This window comes from Eublepharis macularius, chromosome 7, assembly GCF_028583425.1.
Source record: "Eublepharis macularius isolate TG4126 chromosome 7, MPM_Emac_v1.0, whole genome shotgun sequence".
In the NCBI taxonomy this organism is placed as follows: Eukaryota; Metazoa; Chordata; class Lepidosauria; order Squamata; family Eublepharidae; genus Eublepharis; species Eublepharis macularius.
This window is the reverse complement of record NC_072796.1, coordinates 3,649,302-3,671,172: the sequence shown is the minus strand read 5'-3', so window position 1 is coordinate 3,671,172 and position 21,871 is coordinate 3,649,302. Positions and strand designations below refer to the sequence as shown.

Genomic DNA, 21,871 nt, shown 5'->3' with positions numbered 1-21,871 from the left:
AATTATAAAAAAAAAGAGAAACCACTAAAAGCAGTAAATATCAGTTATCAGAATGTCCTTACCCTTTGGTAGACTGCCACCAGCTTCTTACTGCAAGGCAGGAGGACCTGAATTAAAGTTCAAGAGTTACCTTGAATTTAGGCTATTCTTTTACAGCTTAATAGTGAGTGTTGCCAGCCTGCCACTGGAGAACCACGGGAGATTTCCATGGATGGAATCCTGGAAAACAGCACCGGCAACACTGTGATGTCATTTCCAAGCAAAAACACAAAGGTGATGTCACAGACCCACCCACCCCCACTGTGTTCTAGGAATTCCAATAATCTCTCTGGTAAAAAAGATTAGAGCATAGAGATCGATGGAATTCCTAGGGCATCACACGGCAGGGAGGCTGTGATTAATGTAGCCTGACACAGCTCTCAACGGTTGAGCTAATGGTTTTGCCCCTAAAGTAAATAAATGTTTGGAATTGTGGATCTTAAGACATTACCATTCATGATGCTACCACAGTAACAATTCAAATAGTAAATTTACCCATGGGGTGTGTATTGGGGAGGGGCTATGATTATTACTTTTGGTTATTTTTCAGTATAGAAGACACTAGAGATCACGTCGCAAATTTGCAACGGCTAATGGAGCATACCATGGAATTTCAGAAGTCTGTCTTTTATAGATTACAGCAAAGCCTTTGACTGTGTGGATCATGAAAAGCTATGGATGGTGTTAAAAGAAATTAGTGCCACAACATCTTATTGTTTTGATGCGCAACCTGTACTCTGGACAAGATGCTAGTGTTACGACAGAATGTGGGGAAACAGAATGGTTTCCAATTGGCAAAGGTGTCAGACAAAGATGTATTTTATCTCCATATCTGTTCAACCTATATGAAGAACATATCATAAGGAAAGCTGGATTAGATTTAGAAGGAGGTAGAGTGATAATTGGGTGAAGGCACATTAACAATTTGAGATATGCAGATGACACTACATTGTTGGCAGAAAACAGTGAAGACTTGAAATGACTACTGAGGAAAGTTAAACAAGCAAGTGCCAAAGCAAGATCACAGCTGAACATCAAGGAGACAAAAGTAATCAATCAAGGGAGACTGCAACCAAGAAACCAGATGAAGGTTGAGACTTGGAAGAGCAGTGTCACTGGGGACCAAGATCAAGATAATCCACAGTATGGTATTCCCCATCACCATGCATGGATGTGAAAGTTGGACAGTGAAGAAAGCTGACTTAGAGAAAATGGATACATTTCAAATGTGGTGCTGGAGGAGAGTTTTGTGGATACCATGGACAGCCAAAAAGACAAATAAGTGGGTACTAGATCAAATCAAGCCTGAATTCTCTCTAGAATCTAAAATGACAGAACTGAGGATATCGTACTTTGGTTGCATTGTGAAAAGACAAGACTCTCTGGAAAAGACAATAATTCTAGGAAAAGTGGAAGGCAGCAGGAAAAGAGGAAGATCCAAAATGAGATGATAAAGGAAGCTACAGCCTCCAGTTCGTAAGATCTGAGCAAGTCTGTTATTGATAGGACATTTTGGAGGCCTTTTATTAATAGGGTCACCATAAGTTGGAAGCGACATGCACATACTCAGAATAAACACTGAACTTGGCAAATCAAGGCAGAAATGGCTGATTTTTGCCATTATGCGTACAGAATATATAACAATTCTGTGATTTTTGTCCAAGGAAGCAGAAAAATCATAGTTAATATTCATCTTTATTTCTGCTATATAAGGACAGATCCATAGATAAGGTGATATAGGTAAAAAGCCTCCACACTGCATGGGGTCTCTAGAGCTCTGTGTTTCCTAGGAACCAATAGGAAACAATATATCTTAGAATAGATAATTTAACCCCAAACAGACAGCTTCCTTTACCATGTTTATCCTTTCTGGCCCCATCCTGAAGTTATCAGAGGGATGGCAGAGCAACTGTAGCAAAGCGCCTTCCTTCTTGTGGAATTGAGGCAAAAGTGAGAATCCGCTGAAGATTGGAGGGGTCCACAATGTGTATCCTTTACACAGCCGTGTAGTTCATTCTCGGAATGGTACAATGCTTCATAGGGTGAAAACAATATGGTGGATTCCTCTCACATGGTCCTCAGCAGTAGCTTTGCCTGGGTAAACAACCCTGAGGCATCAGAACAGGCTCCAAGATAAACATCTTGCAAAAATTATTAGTTTGTTGACTGAGGAATAACTAAGAGGAACAAGGAAGTTTGCTTTTTAAATGAACAAGAATGAAGTCCATTCAAAAAGAAACACACCACAAAAGGAAGACCCCTCTGTGACGGGCTGCATGTTTTGAAGAAGCCTGGAAGGCTGGTTACACACACATTTGCAGGCTTGTTAAGAGTTAATCCCTCTCAGAATCATAGAGCGGTGAGTGGCAGGCTGCTCCAAGGCCTCTTCTTGGGTAGCTGAGCTGAGAGAGGAGGGCTTTGAGTCTTGACAGAGAGAGAGATCAGAGTGCGCGGGAGTGAAGAGACGAAGTCCTCAGGGAAAGCAGCTTCAACACCAGCAGGAGAACTGGGGAAAGTTGGCAGGAGGTTTGAGTAGCAAGTGCAGACCCCCAAGCGGGCCAAAGTAAGGGAAGATCTTCTAAAAAGAGATTGCCCCTTCCCAGATGAAACAGGGAGATAGCTCTGGAGAGAGGAGAGATCCCTGGTCGGGTGTGATGGATAACTGCCTGAAGAGACAATGAAGGACTGAAAGAAAGCACTGGTTTGTGCAGAGAGGGGATTTGGGGTACTAGAAAATGAGTACCAGCCTTCCTAACCCCAGAAGTGAAGGAGAATACTAAAGAGATACTCAAGAGCTTGGGGGAAGAAACAAGGGCAACAAAGATTAACAAGGGAAGCCTTAAGTAACAGTGAAGAGCCTAAAAATGGAAGTCTGTGCACGTTCTGAATGATTCCTCAGTCATCTAGATGTATGTATAGTGAAATTTTACCTCAAAAAGCTACAGCTCCTGACTTCACCTTCACCTAAGCTTTCCTCATTAATGTATTTTTAGTTATTTTTGAGTTTTAAACACACCTCTGGTGCCATTTCTGTGGTTTAAGGACAACGGAACATCATGCCCTCCCTCAGGCAGGATAATAACATAAAGGCAGCACTCTGCTGAAACTCAGGGCCAAGCTACAAGTGACGAATGACACAGGTTGGACACTTGTCAGCTTCCCTCAAGTTTTGATGGGAGATGTAGGCGTCCTGGCCTTGCAGCTTGGCTCTCCGACTGCTGTCCAATGGACTTTTCAACTGTCACTTGTAGGCCAAGCTGCCTACATTTCCCATCAAAACTTGAGGGAAGCTGACAAGTGTCCAACTTGTGTCATTCATCACTTGTAGTTTGGCCCTCAGTTTTACACCATTTCCAGCAAACCCACCTAGAATCATGCAATGCCTTTTCATGTTTATCCAAAGTACTGATATTTCCACAGATCTTGAATTGACACTCCTGCTAACTTAACCATTCCTTCCCACTCACAGCCTCCAACTTCTAACTCTCAACTCCCCAGTTAGTCAATCTCCCCCATCTTAACGCTTTCCCAATTACTCGGCTCCTATTGGCTGATTCAGCGCACAGTTCTGATTGGCTCCTGAGTTGCTGGGGTCCACTTCTGTGCTCTGCCTGTCACACGTCTCATTGTGAGCATCATGTAGAATGGTTCTGTTGTATCAGAAGCATGATACATTTAGCAAAAGGGAAGAGGACAGGGAGAACAATATACATCATGAATAAAGTTTAGTAACCCCTCTAGTCTTTATGCTCAAGCTGGCAACATAACAGAGTCCTTGCCTGATGTCTAGGCTGGTGTTGCTGGGTTCTGGGCTGCATACAGACTTCCCGTTGATCATCGTGCATAGTTTCCTGGGACATGTGCACAGGCAGACAATGAGAACTGGCTGTTGCGCTTCTTGGCCTGAGAATGTGTGTATTTTCTACCAGATTAATGCCCCAAGTGTCCAAGGAGTGTATGAAATGGATGCAAACAACTCACATTGCCCCAGAGTCATGAGGCATGAGTTCTGCTTTCTCCAAAGGAATGCATGGCAGCTTGGGGGAGGGGCGGGATTCAGACTAGGAAAATGGTGTGAGGAAAAGGCTTATATGCTGTTCCCTCCTCCTCCTTCACTCTTCTTTATACCCTGACCTGGATAGCCCAGGTGAGCCTGATCTCTTCAGATCTCAGAAGCTAAGAAGGGTTGGCCTTGGATAGTAATTGGATGGGAGACCTCCAACGAAGACCAGGGTTGTAGCGGCAGGCAGTGGCAAACCACCTCTGTTAGTCTCTTGCCATGAAAACCCCACTAGGGGTTGCCAGAAGTCAGCTATGACTTGAGGGCACTCTCCACCACCACCATGAGGTATAAATCTGAGGTAAAATCAGAACATGCACAGACTTCAGTTCTTATGCTCTTCACAGATACTTAAAGGCTTGTTTTTTGAGGCTTTGAATCTCTTGTTTTCCCCCAAGCACTCTAGTATACTTTATTTTAGTGTTCGCTTTCTCTTCTGAGGTTAGGAAGGCTGGTGCCCACTTTCTAGTACTTTCTGGTACCCCAATCCCCTTCTCTTTACATACCAGTCTTTATCTTCAGCTGTTAACTGAAACTGAAGGTCTCCACAGGCAGTTTCCAACCACACCTGATCAGAAATCTCTCCACTCTCCAGAGCTACCTCTCTGTTTGACTGGGCAGGGAAAGTCTCCTCTCCGTAGAAGATCTATCCTTTTTCTTTGCCCTAATTGGGAGTCTGCACCTACTTCCCAAACCTCCTTGCCAACTTTCCCCCAGTTTTCCTGCCAGTGTTAAAACTGCTCTCCATTAGGACTCCGTCTCCCAACTGTTCACACTTGAATCCTCCCAGCTAGGGCTGAAAAACAAACCCTTCTTTTTCCAACTCATGCTACCCAATCCGATTCCTGGGAGTAGCCTGTCACTCAAAACTCTTCATGTCTGTGAGGGATTAACCCTGAACAGTCCTTCAGTTGTTTGGACAGCACTTCCATGTTTTTAAAAACGTGCAGTCCATCACAGCCTACCATTCTACAATGAGGAGCATGAATGCCAGGCGATGGCATCATTTCCCGGCCGTGGGTTTCACTGGATAGTCAGAAACTGCACACCTGCGGCCATAGCCCCTGAAGCTCTGCCATTGCCTCCCCTCACCAGCATTCCCCTTCACCTTCAGCAGTGCACCATGGTAGAGGCAGAAAGACCCCACCCTATGAGCCACGGCAAGCTCTGCGGCTGCTTTGAACAATGGCAATAAAAATACCCACGCCTGATCAAGGATCTCCCTCTTCCTCCCTGACATCCAGGCAATCTGTAAAATCTCCTGCTGGTGTGTTCAGTTTCCGCACAGTTATTCCTGTTCCTATGCACAATTGCCAGTGTTCATGCTCATTCCACATCCAGCTCACCGTAACCCCCAACATTTATAGCTACATCTGCTCCTAAAAGGAACTTTCTATGCACATCACTAGTAAAACTGGTGAATGACAACATTTAGGCGAGTTGTATTGTGGAATAAACACAAGGTGGTGCTATTGCACAACACAAAATGGACTGTTGAAGTAAGGGCTTATTTAGAAAAACCTCCTGGAAAACTGTAGTCAAAGAAAAACCTTCTGAAAGGCAAAGGCAATGACTTTTCACTGCAAGAACATCTTTGGAAATTGCTCAGGGAAGTAGCTTGGATATGCAGCTTCCAGAATACATGCAGTAAATGGAAATATATTGGAGATAAAGGAAGCAACTTACCAAGAACCACCCTGTGTGTTAGAGCTGTATTGGAGGAGGCTGAGACAATGGAAATTCATCACCGCATCTGGCGAGGTTGGTCTTTTTTCATGTATCTCTGCATGTGTGGGGCAATATGTGAGTCCTTCCACTATTCAATACCTGAGGAGAAGAAAAGTGGGTCCCTGGTAGCAAATGTGCTAAAGGATTTGAAAGTGGATGTCAAGGAGCTGCCTGCTCGTGGGGCCAGGCTGGTTTCTGAAGGCACCAAGCCATATTTCCAGCTGGATGCTCACTCTGGGAATGTGATTTTACAGGACAGAATAGACCGAGAAGCTCTATGTGGTCAGAAGGACCCTTGCATCTTACTCTCGGAGATTGTGCTGGAAAACCCCTTGCGAGTGTACAGAATTGAGGTTGAAATAGAGGATGTGAATGACAATCCCCCCCAGTTCTTTAAAAAGGAATTCCTCTTTGAAATACCTGAGCAGACTAAAACAAATGCTCGATTCCCTTTGGAGAGAGCTCAAGATTCAGACAGAGGAGAAAATACTGTTCAGAACTATACACTTAGCCCAAATGACCATTTTAGGTTGGATGTGCAAAGTCGCAGCGATGGCAGCAAATATGCAGAATTAGTATTACAAAAACCATTAGACCGTGAAGCGAATGCACGGCTTTTCCTGATTCTGACAGCTATCGATGGAGGGAGCCCAAAGAGAACAGGCACAGCAAACATTATCATTAATGTTCTGGATAACAACGATAATGCCCCTCAGTTTCATCAATCTCTGTACAAAGTAAAACTAATGGAAAACAGCCCATTGGACACAGTGGTTACCAAAGTGGAAGCGAATGACCAGGATATTGGTTCTTATGCACAAGTGGCTTATTCCTTCAGCCAGGTGCCAGAAAATGTGCTCAGCTCATTCAAGTTAAATGAACATACTGGGGAACTTACTGTTGCAGGAATAATTGATTATGAAGAAGAGAGAAATTATGAGATAAGCATCAAAGCCACGGATGGAGGGGGGCTCTCTGCTTACTGCAAAGTCATTGTGGAGGTTGAGGACAGAAACGACAATGCCCCAGAGGTGACCATCACATCCCTCACCAGCCCCCTACCAGAAGATTCTCCCCTGGATATGGTGGTGGCCCTTTTCCGTGTCACAGATCAAGACTCGGGAGATAATGGCAGAGTTGTTTGCAACATTGAGATGAACTTGCCCTTCCTGTTAAAAGCCTCCGAGAATAGCTATTACCAGCTGGTGACCCAGCAGCCCCTAGACAGAGAAAAAGCCTCTGAGTACAGCATCACCATCACAGCCACAGACCAGGGCTCTCCCAGGCTCACTTCAACAAGAATAATTAATGTCCAGATATCAGATATCAATGACAATGCTCCAGTATTTGAGAGGTCAACATATGAAATGCAAATACGGGAAAACAATATTCCAGGTCTGCTGATAGGGTTGGTGCATGCTGATGACGTGGACAGGGAGAAGAATGCCAAAGTGATGTATTCACTTCTGCCTGGGAAGGTCATTGGTCAACCCGTGTCCTCTTATGTCTCCATCAACTCAGAAACTGGGAATCTGTATGCCATCCGATCTCTGGACTATGAGCAGATAAAAGATTTCCCAGTGACTGTGAGGGCTGTGGACAGTGGTTCTCCTCCCCTGAACGCCGAAGTTAAGGTCCGAGTTGTCATTGTGGATGAAAATGATAATGCCCCCTTCATCCTGTACCCTCTTCAGAACGGCACTTCCCCATCCAACGACCTGGTTCCCAGGGGGGCGGAGGCTGGCTACCTGGTCACCAAGGTGGTGGCAGTGGACAGGGATTCTGGTCAGAACTCTTGGCTTTCCTATGAGCTCCTGAAGGCCACAGAACCAGGTCTGTTCAGTGTGGGGGCCCAGAATGGAGAGGTGAAAACCCTGAGACCAATTAACCAACGAGACACCTTCAGACAGAAACTAATCATCGGGGTGAGAGACAACGGGCACCCTCCCCAGTCCACCTCTGCAACACTAACTATTCTACTAGTGGATGGCTTTTCTGACCCTTACATGAAAATGGTGGATATCGCGAAGGATGAAGTGGTCAAGGAGGAAGACCGCACCCTGACTCTGTATCTGGTCATATGCTTGGCTGCCATCTCGTTCATTTTTCTGCTTTCTGTAGTGTTGTTTATTGCTATCAAGGTTCAGAAAAGGAGAAAGTTCATGGAGAGCTCAGCCATGAATTTCCCTGTGGGACAAAATTTCCAGGAGAACGGTGGTGATGCTGGTGCTGGATCCCTTTCCCGGGCTTACAACTATGAGGTGTGCTTAGCTGGAGGATCTCTGAGCAGCGAGTTCAAGTTTCTCCGTCCTCTCTTTCCTGTGTTTTCTGTGGAACCTGCTCAAAATCAGGGGGTTCAGAGGAATCCAGCTGCTTCCCAAGAGGTTCCCAGTCATGCAGCAGAAGGTCAACTCATGAATCAGGTGAGAATATAATTGTCATCCCATTCATATAATTAGATGTGCTTAAATATATGAACCTCTTTGAAAACGGGTTCTATTTTCCTATGGTTTTCCATGTAGCCTCAATAACTGTTAAACCTTAGTTTACTGAATTACAGAAAATATGTGTGATACTTTGAAATGCTTCCTTATCTTTTTCCTATTTATTGTTTCTATATATCTTTGTATCCTGATACATATTTTCCCATTCTTACATGAATAGTTATGTTGTGTAGTATCCTGTATAATCCTTCTACATCTCTCTATTTTGCCTTGCCTTCATGAACTATTTACCATTGTGGTAGGAAATGTATTTTTCAAAAGAATTGCGGGATAGGGAAACTATTCAATCTTCCTTCTGTGAGATATCTAGAGTCATAACATGAACCCTGGGATATGCAACCCCCCAGCACGTCCTTCAACCGATGTTATACTAGGCCATTTCTCAGCTCAATAATAATAATAATAATAATAATAATAATAATAATAATAATAATAATAATAATATCTGACAACACCTACAGAACTGCAAAAGATGGCGTTACTTGGAACAGCGTACTTATTACGCTGATATCTGGTTGATACTTAAGTCTTCGGCAGAAACTTGTATCAGCTTAGTAAGGCCAATCAATAATAACATGTGACCTCTGCTTATTGTTGATTGCGTTTTGGATAATTCGAATAACAACAACAACAACTGCACTTACATTCTGCTCTTCTAAACAGAAGAGTGCCTCACCCAGAGTGGTGAACAAGTTAGTGTTATTATTATCCCCACAATACAGCTGGGGAGCGGGGGCTGAGAGGAGTGGCTTACCCAAGGCCACCTGCAGAGCTCAGGGCAGTAGTGGGATTCAAACCAGTAGAGTGGTGATTCGCAGCCGAACCACTTAACCACTGTGCTACAGCGGCTCTCTCAACCAAGCAAGGTGCCAGCAACACTACTAGGGTGGACAGTGTTGGAGACAGCCATGTTCCTGGGCTTTGCCCATCACATATCCTGCTCATCCATCACCAGCCAGGTCCTCTGCTCTCTCCTCGCTTCCTGCCACACCAGCATCGTCAGTGGTAGACATTGTGGGTTTGGGTAGTGCTTGGTTCCAAGTAACTACCACAACAGCTCACTATTACTTAGGCACTTCTCTTTTTAAAGCATAACAGGATCTTACTAGATAAACAGTAAATATAAGCTTTTTTTCTAAAGATGTATTGTGTGCATAGAACTGCCATTTGAAGAAAAATGTACAATCTTCTTGTTTTTGCCTTGTTTAGCCACATGGTGGCAGTATTGGCAAACACAATAGCAGGAACCAAATTCATGCTTGCAGAGCGAATGGATAGAGAATTCAGTACAGATCGTTTACATACAACAGTCGGCTCTGCAGAACAATATTCATATATCCAGCAGCACAGATGTTCACTGAATAAAAATCAGAAGATTTTGGTTTAACAGATAGAACAGCTGGCCTGGGAGAGCCTGGCACCATGGACAATAGCTCCAGGATGGGGAAAGGTCTGTATCTTTTGTTCTTATTCTCTCTGTCTGGAGTGGTGTGTGTCTCAATTCGCTATTCTTTGCCAGAAGAGAAGAAGAGTGGGTCTCTGGTGGTTAATGTGCTGCAGGATTTGAAACTGGAAATAGGAGATCTGCTTGCTCGTAGAGCCCAACTGATTTCCAAAAGCAATAAGCAATATTTTCAGCTTGACATCAACTCTGGGAACGTGATTGTAAACGAAAAGGTAGATCGTGAAGCTTTGTGTGGGAAAATGGAGACATGTTTGCTGTTGTCTGAAGTTGTTCTTCAAAACCCTTTAAAGATCTACAACATGGAGATAGAGATAAAAGATGTAAATGACAACACTCCTGAATTCTCTCACAATGAGTTCAACTTTGAAGTTTCTGAACATGTTCCCACAAATACCCGATTCCCCCTGGAATCTGCCCAAGATCCAGACCTGGGAGAAAACAGTGTCCAGAACTACACACTCACTTCCAGTGAGCATTTTAGTCTTGATGTTCAAAGTGATGAATTCGGGGGCAAATATGTGGACCTTGTTCTGGAGAAACCACTAGACAGGGAGAAGGAGGCTCAGTTTGGACTGACTCTCACAGCTGTGGATGGAGGGGTGCCACAGAGAACGGGCACAGTTCGAATAAACATTAATGTTCTGGACATCAATGACAACTTCCCTGAGTTCACACAATCGGAATATAAAGTGAAGTTAAAGGAAAACAGCCCTGAAGGTACTCTGGTGGCTAAAGTGGAAGCCAGAGATTTGGATTTCGGTTCAAATGCAGAGATCACTTATTCATTCCATCGGGTGCCTGAGAAAATACGTCACTTGTTCCATCTGCATCAAAGCACTGGAGAAATCACTGTTTTGGGTCCCATTGACTATGAAGAAGAAACCAGCTATGACATGAACATCAAGGCGACAGATGGAGGGGGTCTTTCAGGAGTCTGCAAGGTCTCAGTGCTGGTTGAGGATGAGAACGACAATGTCCCAGAAGTGGCAGTCATTTCATGCACCAGCCCGTTGCCAGAGGATTCTCCCGTAGATACACTGGTAGTGCTCTTCAGTGTCACAGACCGGGACTCCGGAGACAGTGGAAGAATATCTTGCTCCGTTGAACCCGGCCTCCCTTTTGTGCTGAAGACCTCAGTGAAAAACTATTACCAGCTGGTGACCCAGCAGCCCCTGGACCGAGAAAGAGACTCCGAGTACAACCTCATTATCACAGTCACAGACTGGGGCTCTCCCAGGCTTTCTTCGTCAAGAATAATTAATGTCCAAATCTCTGACATCAATGACAACTCTCCAGTATTTGAGAAATCACTATATCATATGCAATTACAGGAAAACAATATTCCAGGTCTGCTCATAGGATTAGTGCATGCTGATGACCTGGACACAGAGCAGCATGCCAAAGTGAAGTATTCGCTTCTGCCTGGGAAGGTCAGTGATCAACCCGTGTCCTCTTATGTCTCCATCAACTCTGAAACTGGGAATCTGTATGCCATCCGATCTCTGGACTATGAGCAGATAAAAGATTTCCAGGTGTCTGTGAGGGCTGTGGACAGCGGCTCTCCTCCCCTGAGCTCCGAAGTTAAGGTCCGAGTTGTCATTGTGGATGAAAATGATAACGCACCGTTCATCCTGTACCCTCTTCAGAACGGCACTTCCCCATCCAACGACCTGGTTCCCAGGGGGGCGGAGGCTGGCTACCTGGTCACCAAGGTGGTGGCGGTGGACAGAGATTCTGGCCAGAACTCTTGGCTTTCCTATGAGCTCCTGAAGGCCACAGAACCGGGTCTGTTTTCAGTGGAAGCTCATAATGGAGAATTACGGACAGCCCGTGTCGTTACCAATCAGGATGCTTTTAAGCAGAGACTCCTCATAGTGGTGAAAGACAATGGGAAGGCACCACAGTCCAGTACAGCAAGTCTTAATGTGCTTCTTGTTGATGGGTTTTCAGACTCACACATGCAAACTGTGGATCTGCCACCTGGGGAAGAAGAAGACCATTCTCTCACCTTATATTTAATAATATCCCTATGTTTCATTTGTTTTCTTTTCTTGTTTTCTGTGGCAACAGTGATAGTCGTTCGGATACACAAAACAAGGAATTGCCAGAAAGGAAGTCATATTTCTTCTTCTGGGAATTTCTACTGTGATGCCGACTGTGTTCCTAATTCTTCCGGTCCGATGGGCTCTGGCACTCTTTCTCATCCGAATTACTATGAGGTCTTCTTAACCGCTGGGTATGGGACCAACGAATTTAAGGTTCTCAGCCCTTTGCTGCCTTCACTAGCTATGGATCTTAAAGCTTCTACGGCATCTAACAATGACGCTGAGGTAAGATGAAATCGGAAGATTTATGTGTAATGTATTTAAGGATATGGAAAGCCTGGATAAATAATACATTTAATTATGTTGCATAGTCAAACAGATTAATGGCCCAGTCCAGAGAAGAGGCAGGGAAAGCACAAAATACTACACTGGTGCACAGGAGCTCTACAAGTACCTGGATTGTGTCTGGGGTATTCAACAGCCTAAAGTTTGTGCGTGGGGGGGAAATAACTGTTCCCTCACATAGGTTTGTTGCCGTGTGGACAGGCCTCTTCTTTCTACCATGCGGTCCAAGGTCAGCCCTAAATGAAAGTTCTGGCTCAGTAATAAGGCATGTTTCACTTTATCATTGGTTATAAAGCATTTTCTACTCTCCTCACATAAAATTATTTTCAGATTATGATTCTTTAAGTGGCTTATCAAACCATTAGCGTAAGAAAGCCCCACTGGTGACTGATGAGGAAACTCATCAGACTGATGAGGAAACTCATCAGTCAACGAATAAACTTGACCATAATTTAGTTTTAATTTCCAAGAGGGTGCAAAAGGAAACTCAAGGTCATCCAGCATTTTCACAAGCTATAGCTGAACCTGTTAATCTGTAATGTTTCACTTATAAAAGTTAGTTATGCAGAATAAAATGAGGATGTCTACTCTAGCTAACATTTTACGGCATTTGAATTATGGATGCGGGAAATTCCAAAGTCCAATGGAAGTATCATTTATGGAGAATCCTTCAACTATCTCTTACTGATGTGAATGAATGTAAAACCTGTATTTGGACTGTGATGGCACTAAAAGGACTGTTTGCTTGTTCACAATTTAGTGACAAGCAGGGCTTTTTTTCTGGGAAAAGAGGTGAGGGAACTCAGTGGGTTGCCCTCGGTGAAAATGGTCACATGGCCGGTGGCCCCGCCCCCTGATCGCCAGACAGAGGGGAGTTTAGATTGAGCAGCGCGGAGGGCAATCTAAACTCCCCTATGTCTGGAGATCAGGGGGTGGGGCCACCAGCCATGTGACCATTTTCAAGAGGTTCTGGAACTCCATTCCACCGCGTTCCAGCTGAAAAAAAGCCCTGCTCTGAACTATGGGTGTCCTGGTTAGAGCTTAAAATAGTGATTTGGAGGGCTGTAACTGGTTACAGATATAGTAGTTAGCTTTTTAGTGAAAGCTGGGAATTCAGAAAGTCTGCTAAACCTATAGTTATAACGTTATATTGATACAACTATATTCTGGTACAGACTTTTAAAAAATTGCGAAAGCCCTGGTGACCCGGAAGAGAGGGGCAGGTCCCAAGCCCTACTTTTTCAGGCTCAGTACAAACTGCCCCCACCCCCACACCAGCCCATACATGCAATCTCATGAACACTGAAAACATATTGTTTTAGTTATGAAATTACTGTAACATATTCTACATTCCTGAAAAATGCCCACTTATGCGACTTTTGTTTAATAACACCCACCCTGAGAGTCCTACAAGTTTGCTCACCGTTTTGTTAACTTCTTTGTCACTACAAAGGGACTATTCTGTCCGTGTCTTTTAAAAATAATTCGAATGGACCAATGCAAAGATGAAACCAGTAATTCTTTATTTTTCTGGCTTTTTTCCCCCTTGCCAAGTCATGAGTTAGTGCCCAAAGTCAATTTATTTTGCAAGTTCACCTTCAATAAACAAGATGGCTTAGCCTTTCTTGCCCCATTATAGAACACCGGTAGTTTGTGATGGAGAAGGGAAGATCTTGGAAGCTAAGCAGGGCCAGTACCTGGATGGGGGACCACCAGTGAAGACTTTGCAGAGGAAGGCACTGGCAAGCCCCCTCTGCTTCTCACCTGCCTTCAAAGCTCCTTGCTGAGGTCGCCATAAATCAGTTGTCCCTTGACGGCACTTTACACGCACACAGTTTGTGATGAGGACTAGCTTGTTGGGCCTTCTTTCAGCTTCTTCCTCAGTCACTGGCAGTATGTGAAGAATCCATAGGCCTACGAACACTTCACTGAAAATTAATTGAAATCATTTGCAACTTGATTTTGTGCATGTTCTTCCCTAACTGCAGAAAGGCCTTGTCTGATTTGAAAAACTGGAGCATAAATTAGTTTCCCTTAGTTTATTTTTGTTTCCTTTCTTTTACCTCCTTATGTTTCTGGCTACCTGGTTTGTATTTATAGCCACCACCAGACACGGCAGCAGGGAGCTTTGTGATAGGCTTGCCAGCCTCCAGGTGGTAGCTGGAGATCTCCCGGAATTATAACTGATTTCTAGGCAACAGAGATCAGTTCCCCTGGAGAAAATGGCTGCTTTGAAGAGTGAACTCTATGGAATTATATCCCGTTGAGGCCCCTCCCCTGCCCAAACCCCACCCTCTTCAGGCTCCACCCCAGAAATCTCCAGGAATTTCCCAACCTGGACCTGGCAAATCTAGTTTGTGATTGCAAGTGAATTAGAACATACATATATTTGGGGCCTGCAAATCCTACCAGAAGCAGCAGCAGCACTCGCTCCCACTGTCTTTATGGCACTTTGCTTTGCCTTTCCCACCAAGTGTCCCTCCTTCCCTCCCGCCTATGCAAAAGGAACTCTGGGATTGGTAGTTCTTGATAGGACAGACCCCAAAAACTCAACAGTTGAGCCGGTTGCTTGAGATTGTTGCTATAACACTGTGTTTGATTGACACCAGCAAATCTCACAAGATCTGGACAACAGATACAAAGAAATATGTTTCTGTAAATATCCTCAGGCATGAGCTATAGCTTATCCTCCATTTTTCCTCTGATAGGGATTACACCCTGGTCCGGGCACCTCTGGGCTCCAGTAACATGAACCCTTCGCCTTCCATATGGGGGTCCTTGAGGGTGGTGGCCACATCTGGGGGATTTGGGTGGATAATCCTGCAATGTGGAAGTCCTGTTGCAGCTGTGCTTTATCTGCAGCTGCACAAGCAACAGGGAAACCACAAAACCCCATCCCCAAGTGCTTTGCTTTCTGAATTAATCCACTCTTACCCAATTCCAGTGAGCCTCAAAAAAGGAGCCCTGTGGCTTCTTAAAGGTATTGGGGCATAAGGTTTTGTGGGCTAGAGATTAACTAAATCTACCCTTAAACCTAAAAGACTATCCTTAAGGACATACCAAATGGGCTGCTAAGGTGCCACAAAACTCCTTTTTTCCCTCTTGCACGTAATGGTCTTTTTTAAAAAAAATGCATGTTATAGGAAGTTATCAACCATGTGGGTGGATGCTGATTACTTAGTTCTTTTGTATTATATAACCAAGTAAGGTGAATGGCTGGCAGCTGTTCCCTGGCTTTTCTTTGCTTTGTTCTCAATCACTTCATCAGCACCTCTGTTTCTTTAATAAAAGTAAGAGTCTGGAATGGCATAGCGAGAGCTTGTGGCTTTTTCTCACCTTTAATCTCTTCTATCACAATTTCCTGGTAAAAATTATCTGCTTCTGTCTCTACCTGGGCACAAAATTCCAGAATCTTTGAAATTGGCATCTCGTGAGGGTTCTGGCATGATCGGTGAAAATTGTATTTTTGTTTTATGCGTATTTTATCCCCACTCCCCCAATTCACTGTCACACATATTTTTGCTATCTCCAAAAAAAAAAAAACTTTTAGAAATATATAAAAAAGATTCCTAATAGCTAAAACCAGAATACTTTTTAAACTTCATATAGATGTGTAGTTTTCAGGAAGAGGTTACATCAACAGTCTATGTAAGCGGCACACAATGAGAAGGAGAGAATAATTTGAAAGGAGGGGCGGTTATCATGTAAACGGCAAAGGAGGGAGTCCCAGTTGCTGGGAGCAACCCGGAAGAGCCGTGCAGAATGACTCAGCCGCTTTCTTGGATGAGAGAACGGTAAACACCAAGGAGGAAATGGAAGGGCTGTAAGGAGAGAAAAGAGAAATAAATGTGAGAAAAACCTGAAGATATACGGAAGAGTTATTGTTGATGTGATGATGAAGCTGAACCCATGACAGTGGCCCACCGCCTAGCTCGCCATTATATGACCTCCAATTTTCTCAGGGATAAATGAAACTGGTAAAATTCCAAGTGTGTAGAGACAAGCGATTATAGCCCCTATCTATATAAAAAAGATGATAGTGGAAATCCTACCAATTATTGACCAATTAGTCTTTTTGCCTTCATTAGGAAAACTTTAAACTTTTTTCAAAAATTACTAGATTGGTTGATTCCTGAAAAGATTCTAGGCCCTGAGAAGGCAGGGTTTGTTAATGAGAGGCCTACAATAAATAATTGTTTAGTCTTATATCACTTATGTAGGAAATGGTTCCATTACAAGGGATCATTTATGAGAAATCTTCGACTGATCAAAGACTGCTATGGTTAATAGAGAAGTTATATAATTCTCCTTCTGCTCGGGTTCGTTGTAGTTTGGTACACCGTTTGTCCAATTCTTTCTATTTACAGAAGGGTGTTCGGCAAGGATGCTTGTTAGCCCCTTTATTGTTTAATTTGTATATAAACAATATGGAATATTTTTTGAGAAGCCCTAAATTTCACCCACCAATATTAGATGATACCCCGATATAGGTGTTATTCTATGCAGATGACATATTTTTACTAACTAAGTCTCTTGTGTACCTTCGGTGTTTGTTGAAGGCCTTTCCTGAATATTGCAGTTAAACCAAGGGAAGTAGAAGGTTATGGTATTTTCTAAATCTAATCATATACAGAAACTTAATTTGGCTTAGAGGGTATACCTTAAGAATGCTCGTAAGCGGGCCTTGGTTGCGACAAAGGCTATAACAAAGATTTTCTATAATAAGGGTCGTCAGTTTGTCCCTGCTGCTATTTAAGTTTTTAATGCTAAAGTAGGTAGTCATCTTCTTTACGGAGCTCCAATATGGATAGAGGTCTGCAGAGAGACATTAGATTCCCTTTCACTATTATTTTTGTGGAAGATTAAAGGTGTTCCAAATTGTATGGCTAATGTCTTTGGTGAATGAACGTTTGTATACTCTGGATTTTTTGAGTACGGTGCAGAGAACCTGTAGGGTGTGCTCTCCTTTATATCTCAGATTATCCTATCAAAAGGTGTGTTTACTTTACTTAGATTGTTTTAACTGTTCCATGATATATATGCTCACAAGATTAAATTCTATTCCTTCTCCAATAATGCAGTCGAATGCAAAAGATTCCATACTCTGATAGACGTTATGACTGTGCTACTGGATACATAGAAACTTTGGAGCATTTTTTACTGGAATACAATATTTTTTCATAATATTAGGGATTAGTCCCGGGGGGGTGGGTGGGTTGCGATAATGAAGGGTTGGCAATACCGGACAAGGTTACTCTGGCTGTTGGCAATACCAAACAGGTTAGTTACTCTGGCTGTTGCCAATTTTTTCCGATGTAATTAAATTTAAAGGATATTAAAGGTAAATGTTCATTGCAGTAGTATTTGTTTGTTGTAACATTTAGTGTGGCCTTGCACAAGGCCTATTGGCCAAATGAGCAGTTGTCATTAAAGTGAAAGTGCATTAGGAGATTGAGACAGAATCACGTGGGTCAGCAGTTGACCTGAGTTGGGATTGCTGTGGAGTGAAGGGGGGAACTAGAGAGGCAGAGCTTTCGGAGACACTCAGAGGCATATCCAATTTTAAATGTCATTCTTATGAACAGATAGCAAATTGATGGTTAAGCAAACCAGAGTGGAGAGTTGCTTTTAGGCTACCGCTAGACCAGAATTGCAATATTTTTTGATAAGGCCTTTTCTAACAAGAATATGCTTTCCCAATGTAATAGCCACAGCCACTTGTCCAGGACTCAGACTGAAGTATTTTGGTATTATCCCCACTCAAACTCACCATTTCCTTCAACCCCTTGTATCCAATCTCCTAGAAAAGTTCTGAAGGGGCAGTGCCTGTAACTAGGATACCATTCCCTCGCTGAGGTCAGGGGATCCCTCACTCCCACCCTTTGCCCCCCACCTCTACTCACCTGACTGGGTGGGGGAACGGGCCTCCCGGGTATGCTCCCGGGGCAGTGTGATGACATCACCTCTGGGAGTGATGTCATTGCGCTGCCCCTGAGAGCGCTCCTGTGCTTCTCAGTACCCCAATTTTGACCCCAAATGGCACAAATCAGCTTGCTGAGAAACACGTGTGCTCCCACACCTGCGCAATCATGTCACTTCCTGGAAGTGATGTCATCGCGTAGACACAGGAGTACGTGCATGTGAGCAGCAGCAGGGAATGCCGACAAGGTGAGGGTAGAGGGAGCTGGCATCCCTACCTGTGACCCTTGCTTTTGCCTCAGCGCGCATTGAACGTACCTCCTTTTGCTGGCATGGCAAGGCAGGGGGATCCCTCGGGTACAGCTTTAACCCAGTAGTTGTTGACCTTGGCATTAACTTTTATGGTAACTGAGACGCTTTCACCTTCAGGCACCTTCAACATCACTTGCGATTTTGACTAAATGACCTGAGGGCATTTACAGAAAGATAACTGAAGTCAAATATTAACATAATCCTTTTATATTCTTTGCAGGCCAGAGGCGCTGTCTCTGAAGACGCAGCTGCTAGATCCGGAGGCCCAGGCTGCACTGGGAATCAGGTGGCGGCAACTGCAAATGTGAACATTGGTCAGAATGACTGGCTTGCCTATCAGTAGATGAGGATAACCAACTCTGCTCATCATCCTAGCTCTGTGGGACAAATAAGAAGCAGGAGACGAAGAACTGCACAAGGGGCCTAAAGCTCCAGGAAGGGTCATTTACTGGAAAGACATCGACACTCAGAAGTTCTCCTGCACAAGCCCTGTTAATTCAGCTGCCATCCATTCAAGTGGGGCTTGTATAGGAGAACGTCTGGGCGGATTATACCCATGCACTCCCCTGCTACACAACTGCTTCATTATTTCTGCTTCTTACAATTTGAAAATAGACTGCTGCTCTGTTGATCTAGCTGTGAAGGAAGAGTAAGAGAAGCCCTTGCATGCTTGCTTGTGATTCTTCCTCATCTTCAGTTTATGACTGTAGGAATGTTGCTGCTTTTCAAAGTATTTTCAATGCTTATTGCAAGCGTTCAGAAATCCCATTGCCTGCTCTTAATCATATAGAAGACTGTCCCACCTGCAATTGTTACTTTTATCCTGACCCTTCCTTGGAAGTCCTGAGTGAGTGAGTCTGTATACGCTGAGCAGTAAGCAAGAAAGGGCATCGACACAAGCCACAGGGACATTCACAAGCCACATTGAAAGGGATGGGCTGCACAAGGGAGTTGTGCTCTCGCTTAGCTCCTGTTCTTTTCAGTTGGGGGAATTTCCTGTAGAATTTCCTAGTGAATTGTGCTCATCACTAGTCATATTTAATTTGCATCTATACTTAACTTTTCTAAATGCTTTTTCTGTCCTTTTTTCTGGAGCCATGTGTTAGAAACTTCTCTTTGGTAGTGTCCACACATATGCACACACACACACACAAACACACACACTTTCAGTGAAATTTAATTCCAGAAGCCATATCAGTCCATTGCAGCCAAAACAAGAGTCGAGTGGCAGCTTAAAAACAAACACAATTGTATTCTGGCGTAAACTTTCGTGGACTAGAGCCCACTTCATCAGATGACTGATGGCTCCTCAGCTGGCAGACTTATATTCCATACGGAGGGTTATAAAGAAAAAAAAAGTTGTTAATAGCTGGGTCAAAGGCCAAGAAACGCAAGAGGTACACGGTGTGACATTATTATGTAAAATTCAAATGTAACCAAGAAAGATAAGACCATTCACAATAGCTGTGATCCAGTTTTGCTAAACCGATTCCCATCTGAACGAATGGCTGAGGAATCCCTGGGCCTTGCTCCAGTCTCAGGAAAATTAACTCTTTGTTTTTACTCTCATGATAAGGAAAATTGTGCCAGCTACTCAATTGACTTTTGCAATGACTGATGAAGAATGAAGCCTGCTGCTTTTGGAAAGGAGACTTACCCGCCTTTCCTGTTCAAGAGGACGGGAGAAACGATCCTGGCTCACCTGGTGCTTGGAACTATTCCAATGGTAACTAAATTGGATTGACCACCAGTTTGATCTGTTCTGCAAAAGACAGTTCAGTGGTAAACCCAGGCACAATCCCGTGGTAAAGTGATCACATCTTAACAAAAAGAATCGTGGAGTATATTGCAATGGTGTGCTTACACAGTTGTGGTTATGTGGTTGTGTGGTTAGGACTAGATTTTTTGTAAACATTTGTATTTTGAAAGTTGTACTATATTTAAGCAATGATGAAAAATCACAACGGTGAAACGTTTTAACCTCTAGATGAAAGAGAGTAAACAAGTCGTATTATAGCGTAGCTGAAAAGTTAGGTAATGAAGTGTGCAATCAATTTCCAGTCGAAATCAACAGGAAAATAGTGTGTTAAATCCTTCCACTAAGCAAGTTTTTTGTTCCTGAAAAAGGAGGTTTGCTGTGTTGGAAAAAGATCCCTCGCTCAGCAGAGAGGAGTCATTCGCTCCAATCCACTGATTTCAAAGGATGTTGATTGTGCCTAAAGCTGGGCAAACCATCGTTCTGTGGAGTACGAAAGGTTTGAAAATCCTTGGTGTGGTCTCTCTTTTCTCTTCAGATGCAAATGAAATGCTGGAAACATTTACATATTATTTGCCAGATTTCAATATTATGTTTGTATGTTCATAAAATAATAAAAAACACTTCTTTAAAAACTGTAGGTATTAATAATGGTTTGTGGAGCAGAATCCCGGCATTAGAAGCTGCCATTTCATATCCTAAGTGGACTTAAATGTTGGTTCCCTCCCCCTTTTCAAGCAATGTGAAATATTTAATACATGCCTCTGTCCATAAAACATTATTCTTGTCAGGACTTCCCTAGATCTGCCTTCAACTTACTAGCAATCAACTCTTGCTGGGTCATCCTGATTTCCAAAACAATGAGAGAGGGAAACATTTTCTTACTTATACTTTATTACTGCCCGGCAGACAAAAGCTTGCAACCAGCAGATATCTGCAAAACGTCTCCTATCATTGCTGCTGCACCACAGTGGTTAAGTAGATCGGCTGCAAATCAGCACTCTACCGGTTCAAATCCCACTTCTGCCATGAGCTCAGTAGGTGGCCTTGGGTAAGCCCCTCCTCTCAGCCCCAGCTCCCCAGCTGCATTGTGGGGATAAAAATAACACTAACTTGTTCACTGCTCTGGGTGAGGCACTAATCTGCCTAGAAGAGCAGAGTATTCCTGCAGACCTCAGATTTATAGACAAGCATCGCTAGGTCACAAGACACACCAGAAAATCCCTAAGAAGAAGGGAGTAGTGGGTCAGGCTCATTACACGTGTCCGACAATTCTCTCACCTGCAGGGACCCTGAATCATGCCAGGAATCCGAGATGGGGAGGATTCTGTCTAGGTAAAACTGGTACCAGCTCAAAAACATGAACCCCACACAGAATCAAGTTACAAGAGCTACTTGGCAGGTTGCATGCCCTCCTCCTCCTCTTTCTCCCTGCAAGGTCTGATAATAATAATAATAAATGACACCCCACCAGTGTATTGCAAACCCCCAGTACATACCCCCTCTCTACTCCATGTACTGCATTGTGCTTTACTGGATGTTACTGGGGAAGTAGGAGCAGAGGAGATGCACTGCTTAGGCAGCAACCACGATGTCCTTGAAGGGCTCGCGCCGGCCTCAGGTCTTCCATTCCAGTCCCCCTGAATCCGCAGCAAACTCATCCCTGTTACTCTTCATTGGAGGCTTCTCTCTGGCCAT

The 21,871-nt window shown here is 43.8% G+C and overlaps 2 protein-coding genes across 3 annotated transcripts in view; both read left to right on the top strand.

Annotated features, from left to right (window-relative positions):
* Positions 1 to 20,809, top strand: part of LOC129333798 (protocadherin beta-16-like) — a 171,119-nt gene extending 150,310 nt beyond the window's left edge. For both annotated transcript variants that reach the window (XM_054985684.1, XM_054985683.1), the window contains exon 2: positions 18,638 to 20,809. In XM_054985684.1, the coding sequence (XP_054841659.1) occupies positions 18,638 to 18,760 (123 nt within the window). In that variant the 3' untranslated portion in view covers positions 18,761 to 20,809. The remainder of the gene's footprint in view (positions 1 to 18,637) is intronic.
* On the top strand, positions 5,833 to 8,262 carry LOC129333253 (protocadherin beta-16-like). The gene has a single exon (XM_054984781.1). It carries the CDS (start codon positions 5,833 to 5,835, stop codon positions 8,260 to 8,262), a length of 2,430 nt encoding a protein of 809 aa, XP_054840756.1.
* Positions 20,810 to 21,871: the final 1,062 nt, after the last annotated feature.